This window comes from Macrotis lagotis, chromosome 1, assembly GCF_037893015.1.
Source record: "Macrotis lagotis isolate mMagLag1 chromosome 1, bilby.v1.9.chrom.fasta, whole genome shotgun sequence".
In the NCBI taxonomy this organism is placed as follows: Eukaryota; Metazoa; Chordata; class Mammalia; order Peramelemorphia; family Peramelidae; genus Macrotis; species Macrotis lagotis.
The window spans coordinates 682,723,125-682,732,180 of NC_133658.1; the positions used below are offsets into that span (position 1 = coordinate 682,723,125).

General features: G+C 33.5%; 2 protein-coding genes across 2 annotated transcripts in view; both read left to right on the forward strand.

Annotated features, from left to right (window-relative positions):
• The window catches only part of TTN (titin), a 408,614-nt gene that overhangs the window by 149,732 nt on the left and 249,826 nt on the right, over positions 1–9,056 (forward strand). The window lies entirely within an intron of this gene.
• LOC141509704 (titin-like) overlaps positions 1–9,056 on the forward strand; it is an 81,424-nt gene that overhangs the window by 40,561 nt on the left and 31,807 nt on the right. Inside the window, exons 47-49 of the mRNA XM_074219434.1 lie at positions 980–1,264; positions 1,477–1,602; positions 6,937–7,125. Of these exons, the coding sequence (XP_074075535.1) occupies positions 980–1,264; positions 1,477–1,602; positions 6,937–7,125 (600 nt within the window). The remainder of the gene's footprint in view (positions 1–979; positions 1,265–1,476; positions 1,603–6,936; positions 7,126–9,056) is intronic.

Genomic DNA, 9,056 nt, shown 5'->3' on the forward strand with positions numbered 1-9,056 from the left:
CCAAAGTGTATGGTCCCCATTTTATCACTAGCTCCCTGGGTATTTCTTCCCCAAATCTGGGGTTTCCCATTTATAAACTGGTGCTATTGGACTAAACCATCCCAAAATTTCCTTTCCATCTTTCCCATTCTGTGATCTTGTCCCATAAGAGAGAGACTAAGGCATAATAGAAATCAATCAATCATTTAGCATATATCAGCCAGCTGCTATATTCTAAGAAACATGCCAGGCTTTGGGAATACAGAGACAAACATGAAAGCAAAAAATGTCCTGCTCTCCCAGGAGTTTATATTCTATCAGAATCTGGGATCAGGAAAACTATATTTGAATTCTCTAAAGCTCAATTCTGAATATCAAATAGAATAAGGTTCCGAAGCCAAGAGAAACCCAGAAAAACCCTTTAAAGTAGCCCATGAATTGTGAATTTTGTCATCAGACATTTAATGATAATAGATAGCATCAATAGCACAGTGAAAATTTTAAAATGTGGCAGCTATGGGTCACTCAGATGTTTGCAGTGGATTTATAACATGTTATCTCACTTGCATTAACCCTTTAGGGTAGATGCTCCCTCTATAACCAGTTTTACAGATGAAGAAATGGAGGTTGTCAGAGGTTTACCCCCACTAATATGTTTCTGAGGGAGGATTTAAACTTGGATCAGGGGGATATGGGGTTGGGGAGCAAGCTTTTATTAGCATCTAATATATTGTCCTTACTTGATCTTCATGACCCTGGGAGATGGGTGCTATGATTATCCCCAATTTACTGTTGGGGAAACTGAGACAGACAGCCATTTAGAGACTTGCCTACATAACATAGCTAACAAGGGGTTGAGATTGGGTCCTCCTGACTCCAAACCTTTATCTACTGCACTAGCTAGATGCCTGTACCCATTTATTTGCTCCCCCTTTGGGGATGTTCATCTTTTCTTTAAGCATTCTTTAATGAGGTCATTTTTTCATTGATTTCCTTACAGCTCCAGAACCACCCCAAGTATTACAGGAACTGCAGCCCACCACGGTACAGTCTGGCAAGCCTGCCCGTTTCTGCACTGTGATATCGGGCCGACCTCAGCCCAAAATTTCATGGTACAAGGAAGAACAGTTGCTCTCTTCTGGCTTCAAGTGCAAATTTCTTCATGATGGGCAAGAGTACACTCTCTTATTGATTGAGGCCTTCCCAGAAGATGCTGCTGTATACACCTGTGAAGCCAAGAATGACTATGGAATTGCTACTACTTCTGCTTCCCTGACAGTGGAAGGTATGATGCATCTTGCCTTTCAGCCCTGGCACAATATAAACAAATACTGATCTTGAGTTTCCTTAAATCAATAAAGATTATGGTTCAATTTGCCAAAATTCATTTGTATTGCCAACTCTTAGAGTCAAGCAGAGTGTGCTTATAGCTCCAGAAAGCCAAGAGATCATCCAACCATTGTACATTTTTTTGGATCTCTCTCTCTCTCTCTTTAGTTCCAGAAGTTGTATCTCCGGACCAAGAAATGCCTGTGTATCCACCTGCCATCATCACCCCACTTAGGGATACTGTGACTTCTGAAGGAAGACCAGCCCGCTTTCAGTGTCGAGTATCTGGAACAGGTATGTTTAACAATGTCTTTTTATTCTTTATTCATATTCTCTGACGCATAAATCCAAAGAAGTTGTTACTTTGGTTTTCTTTTCCCTGTTTGGGACAGAAATGTTCTAGGTCAGAAGTTATTATCTTTTTTGTATGCATTTTGTAGCATCATAAAGCTTATAAACCTTTCTTAGAAAAAATCTTTTTAAATACATAAAGTAAAATATATATACATAAGATTACAAAGGAAATCAATATATTAAAATACTATTTTCAAGATACCAAGTAAAAAACTATCATTCTAGGCCAGCTTTTTTCCTTTCCTTCACAATTATTTTGTCTGTATAAACTGATTTTAACGAGAGTTTTCCAGTCTGAATTAAAAACATTTCTATTTTGTGTACCTAAATGTGTATATGCTGAGGCCCAAAAGGATCAGTGGTCATTTTAAAAGCTAAAGAAACATTTAAAAGTCACTCAACGGCATTAGATTTATTGACTTTATCTATATTTAAGTAGAATGAGGGGGCAGGTAGTTGGTGGCATAATGGATAAAGCACCAGGCATTAGGAAGATCTGAGTTCAAACTTGATCTCAGACACTTACTTGATGACCCTAGGCAAGTCACTTAACCCTATTTGTCTCAGGCTCCTCATCTGTAAAATGAACTGAAGGAAATGGCAAATGACTCTAATTTCTTTGCCAAGAAAACCCCAAAAATGGGGTCACAAAGAGTACAATAGGACTAAAACTAATGAGAAGGAAAAAATGGTATCATACTATTATAGATAATAGTACTATTATCTCCTCTCACAAATACATAGAGGACTAAAAGTATGGGTAAATATCTTCCCTTATATAGGTTACAGCTCTCTACAATTTAATATAGTTAGTCCTAGGAAATTGCTTGGAACACAAACCGGCTAAATAATAGTCCAGTCACTTAGCTTGAAATTGTTAGCAGTTAGGTTTTCAACCCAAGACTTCCTGATTGCCATTCTATCTATGGCACATTGTCTCTATCTTTCTATATACCATACGAGGGATAGAATAATACATGTACATAAACTTACTTGGGGGAAAATCATTAAAAGTCTTTCATCAAGAGGGAAAACAACTGAACTGTGAACAGGTTGAGCAAGCAGACTATTAGCAAGTGCAAATGTCAGCCATCCTCTGATGTGATAAGTACCATAAAGAGGACTCAGAAATACATTCAGATTCAGAGAAAATCATACATATGTGTACGTGTGTGTGTGTGTGTGTGTGTGTAAATAGAGATAAATAGTTAAATTCTCACATACACTTATGTTGAGATTTCTCAAAACAAGAATGTTTTTCCATTGAGTTTATTGGGTCAATCACAAATCAGAGGCAACTTGACATTTGTTTTGCTTATAGCTTGTTTTTTAAGCCTGTTGTCACTTGGGAGCAGGGAAGAAAAAAATAAAAGAAAGAAATTTACATGATAGATATGTTGTATATTTACATGAAAATATCAAGTTGTATATGGTAGATTTAGGCTCAAGTTCAATCATCTTTTTATTATGCATTGTTATGGAAATGCTTTTTAGTTAAAATTTTTAATTTAATTTAATTTAAATTTTAAAATATATAGTAGAATTGCATTTGAAACAGCAGATCAAAGCTATAAACAGATCTAGATAACTGCTGTTGGCTATGCTTTTGCCTGTGATTAATAATAATGATGATAACCTACATTTAATAGCTCTATGTTTTGCCAACAAATTCTTAGAAAACACTTAATATTTGATTCTCATAATAACACTGTGATGTAGGTGCTATTATTATTATTATTCCCATTTTACAGAAGAGGAAACTGAGCTAGCAAGGTTGTTTAAAACTTAAAACATATTGTAATCAATAATTAGTTTGGTGATATGTTTTTTAATTATAATGAAACCCTATTTAAAACAATATCCAGGGATGGCTAGGTGGCACAGTGGATAAAGCACCGGCCTTGGAGTCAGGAGTACCTGGGTTCAAATCTAGTCTCAGACACTTAATAATTACCTAGCTGTGTGGCCTTGGGCAAGCCACTTAACCCCATTTGCCTTGCAAAAACCAAAAAATCCCCTAATATCCAAAGGATTTTCTTTTCTTTGAAATTACTTTGGAAAAAATTTTCAAAAATTTCAAAATTCTGGGTCTCAGTGTCCTCTTGTAGAAAATAGGTAGATTGAGCTACTATTCTGTGAAGGGTTCTTGGACTCCTTACTTGCTCTATTTCTATAATCATAAATCATAATAACTAACTTGATTTTGTCTCTGAGTTGGTTAAAACAAAACAAAACAAACTGAAAATCAGATTTTTGTCAAAATGTATGATTCAGGGGGCAAAGGAAATAGAAAAGCATATAGTTCTCCCATACTGATTAATTAAATTAATTAAATTAAATTTAGATCTATGAGTATTTTTAATGTTTGGACAGACAACTGTAGATATTTCAAACTTTAAAATTTGCAATTCACTCTGAAAGTGGATTTTAATAGTTTGCAAGATTATATATTCATTCTTTCCCTATCCTAGTGTCCACAATACAATCTTTCTTCAGAATGAAAAACTGGTTAACAAGAATTATTAAGCAATGTTGCCCTAAGGTAAAAAAAGTGGTTCATGCTTTTAAGGAACTCATGTTCTGAAGGGAAGGACGACATACTAGCAACTATGTATGAAAAGAAAGTTACAGGATAAGTTGGAAATATTAAAATATGATTGGTACTAACTTCTAAGCACTAATAACTAGCAACTAATTGCATCATCAACTGTCCATAAGAAAAAGGAGGTTCCTTGGGAATGGCCTAATATGCTTTCTGAAATATAAAGGCTATGAAAGTACCAGCAAATGAGGGAAAAAAAGCAAGTACCTGAAATGAATTATGAGTGGTCTTTGGTGCCACCCAGTGACAAAACACTAAAATGACATACTTTTCAACTAAAAGCTTCATCAGTTTTGACAACACCATAAATATTCATGGAAAGAATTTTTCTGATCTTTAAAGAGTATAGCGTGTGAAATAAAGTTAAAGCAGTGTTTTTACTTGATAGCAAATAGTTTACTAGTTGGATCCATTATAATTATTTCTACAGGATTTACATATAGCAAAGTTCAATTTTAATTCCATAAGCCATCCATTTTATTTTAAACCATTTGTGTCAGACTTCAGTTTTGTAATTTGATCTGGAGGTCTTTTAATTATGGTTTTCACTTTTATTATATCCAAAAAAGGTATCTTATATTATTGGTTGTATTATCACAATATTAAACAATAATTATTTAATATTATTTAAATTTATTTAATATTTTAAGGTTTTATAAAAAATAAATTAGATGGGGTGGCTAGGTGGTGCAGTGGATAAAGCACTGGCCCTGGAGTCAGGAGTACCTGGGTTCAAATCCGGTCTCAGACACTTAATAATTACCTAGCTGTGTGGCCTTAGGCAAGCCACTTAACCCCATTTGCCTTGCAAAAACTAAACTAAACTAAACTATAAAATAAAATAAAATAAAATATAAATTAGAATAATGAAGTTGAACAAAACACTCCCTCTCCCAGTACACTTCAAGAATCATAAAATAGGAACATTTAAATTCAATAAGCATTTGTAAATGTCTACTTTGTACAACTTATTGAGTGTTAGTCTGGGGAAGATGCAATCTGTGGGTAAGACAAGCTTAAAGTCTAATAAAGGAAAAACTGCAATATAAAATAATGTGTTAACTCTAACCAAGTGCTATGAGATGATTAAGGTGAAAAAATTGTTATAACATAAAGATATCTGAACTGAGAAGGTAGCATTTAAGTTGGGTTTTGAAAGATAGGCTGGCAAAGAAAGTGAAAGGAATAACATTCCAGGCTGAACAGTCAAAATGGGCAGTCAGGGAAAAGAAAAAAAATCAGGTGTGTTTTGGCAGGTCAGACAGACAATTCAACTGCCTTGTTTAGGGGCAGTAAGAAAACTATCAACACAGTAATGATGAATAGTGGTAACAATAGTAACTTCTAATATTTATTTATTACTTTATATCTTAAAAAGGACGTTTTGTCTGCTTTTTTTTCAGTCATGGCAGCTGCCACACACCTTTTCTACATACAAAGTTATGTTGTCCTTATAGTTAATCTTGTATCCAAAGGAAATAAGAATTATAAGAGGATATATAGTAATAGGTTAACAGTGAAAAGAAGGGGACAGAGAGAGACAGTGTGATACAGAGATATTGGGTTTACATCATAAAGAAAAAAAAATATCCAAGGCCATTAGACTATACAAATCTCACAGTGACTTAGGGCAGTATACCTGGAACTTAAAGTAAAAAAAAAAAAGCTGTGATTGATCCAATTCAATTCTATTACCATCCTGGAGAGAAAAATGAATCAATGTAAGCATCTCACTATCAGTGAGTGGTGGAGAATATTTATTTTTAAGTACCAAAGGGTCATCCTATATACTATATTCTTGGAGGGTTGTTGACACTGGAGAGTTAGCTTTCTCTTTCATTTCCTGCTATTCCCTTGCTCTATGAATGTATACCTCTCAGTTACACAGAATATGAAGTTATTTTTAAAATTCTATTTTTAATTTATGCAATAAAACACACAATTCTATAACAGTACAAAGCTAGTCAAAAGACTGTGGAATTATTTAATAAATCTGAAATTTGTCTCTCAAATGTTAGATTTCTTACTCAAAATTTGTCCTCATAATTTTCTTATATAAAGGCACAGAAAGTCTCAGGAGGTTGAGTTTTATATAGATAGGATACTATACTGGAGAAACCATTTATGATACTAAATTCTCATTCAATTAGCTTTATTTTTTTGTGGCTTTCTTAATCACCTAGTGGTTGTTATCCTGGGGCCTCAGTTCTCCCCTCCCCCCCCAAAAAGCCTGTCAATTAAATCCTATAAATATTTATTAAACATCTACTCTACTTTTCTAAGTACAGAGCATACAAAGATGAAGCCTGGCATAGTGAACATAATCAATTGGAGAGTCAACTAGCTATCTTTACATATTCTTTCTTACAAAGGAATAGAAAAATCTAGAGAGGCATAGATTGTGGATTTACTAAGAAAATAATGTGACCTACCATGTAAACCTAGCATTTGACTATAATATCCAGAGATAGAGATTAGACTTTTGTATCATGGGCATAGTAAATCCTAGATTAGGGACTCTTTCTACCAATGGAAATCAGCATCTTCTCTGTAGCATACATGTAATTTAAATACATCATAATGGAACCACTGTGAAAATAATAGATTTTCAGATAAAATGTATCCTTTTTTCTTTCATTTCAAATGTTCTTTTATTTATTTATTTTTTGCAGATCTGAAGATTACTTGGTACAGCAAAGACAAGGCAATCAAACCTTCTCGCTTCTTTAGAATGAATCAGTTTGAAGACACATACCAGCTGGAAATTGCGGAAGCTTATCCAGAGGATGAAGGAATTTATACATTTGTTGCTAGTAATGCTGTGGGCCAAGTGTCAAGCACAGCAAACTTGAGACTGGAAGGTACAGTATTATAATAAAAAAAACTATTTCCATTTTAGAATCTAATACCATAAAGACAATAACCTTACTACATACCATCACTGGTCATTTGCTGATATCTAATTCAACTAATTTTATATTACAGCATCCTGCACAATCATCTCTTTCTCAATTTCCCACCTTCTCCCAAAGTGTCTTATATAATATTCTATTGGCTGTGATTTTAACTGCTATGATGCTCCTTGACCAGATATATCAGAAGGCAGATATAATGAGGAAATAAAATCATTTTATTTGGACAAGAAAAGCCAATTTCCATCATCATTGATGATGATGATAACAATAATGATGAAAATTATGATTATGAGTTTATATTATCATCCTTTCATGAAAGTAATCATATCTAGTGTCATTGTAATAGTAAGAACTGCTATCTATCTGATTTTTTAAGATGTAAATTCAGCTATTAATAAGAAAATTCTACTTTTGTTCTAATTTAGAATACTCTCCTGCTGGTTTATATATAAATTCACAAACTCTCCCAGATGTGGAATATTATGGTAGTTATATAGTTTTATTTATATATACATATTTAAATATATAGTTTTATTTATATATATTTAAATATATAGATTCACTTAGTCCTCTGATTTTAACTAATTACTCAAATTTTTTTAAGAAGCTTTAGTCCTCTGATTTTATATTCATAGTTAAAATAATTGTCACTTTCATTGGATTTTTTTGTTTCTCTAACAAGAAATTTCTCTAAAATTCTAAAAAATCAAAATTTTCTCTAAAAATTTTCAGCTTTTTGAGTACCATGGACCCCTTATGCAATCTTGTGGAGTCTATGCCCCTATTTTCAGAAAGCTTTTTTTTAATTTTGCAAGGCAATGGGGTTAAGTGACTTGCCCAAGGTCTCACAGCTAAGTAAATATTAAATATCTGAGGCTGGATTTGAACTCAGGTCCTCCTGACTCTAGGGCCGATGCTCTATCCACTGCACCACTTAGGCTGCCCCTTAAGAAAGCTTTTAAAGAAATATATATATATATATATATAGGATCCCAAAGAAAATAATTTATGTGAAAATAAAACATTTTAAAAATTAAAAATAGTTTAAACTATTGAGTAGCATTGAGGTAATTTAATTAAAATGACCTTTTCAATTAAAAATAATTTAAACAACAAAAATTTGCTTTATTTCCCTCTCATTTCACTTGCCCAACAACCCACATATGAAACCTAAAAAAACAAAAGCCCTGTCATAAACATACATATAATCAATCAAAACATTCCTACATTGGCCATGTCCAAAAAAAAAAAAAACAGAAAGAGCTTAATTTGTGTTCTGAATTCCATACTTCTCTATTAGGAGGTGTATAGCCTGAATTGAAATATAGATTTCAAACATGATATTTTAAAAACAAGTTCACAAACCTTTGGTTAAAAATTCCTGTTACAATGATTAAAATGTCAAATTTGAAATCTTGTATGGCTTAGAATACTAGTGGTTCAGTGGGAAATTCAGCCCATATGGAGGATATGTTATTACCTGTTTGAATGTCTGAGTTCAAATTCAGCTTCAAACACTCATCAGTTGTGGCAGCTAGGTGGCATAGCGGCGGCTAGGTGGCGTAGTGGATAAAGCACCGGCCTTGGAGTCACGAGTACCTGGGTTCAAATCCAGCCTCAGACACTTAATAATTACCTAGCTGTGTGGCCTTGGGCAAGCTACTTAACCCCATTTGCCTTGCAAAAAATAAAAAAAAAACACTCATCAGTTGTGTGACTAGTAAAGCAATTTGCTTTACTTTCTAACTGCCTCAATTTCTCTATCTGTAAAAATGGATTTGATAATAGCACCTACCCTTTCAGGGTTGTTGTGAGAATGTAAAACTCAGAACACAGAGCCTGACATACCTTACTTCCTATAGAAACCTTAAGAATTT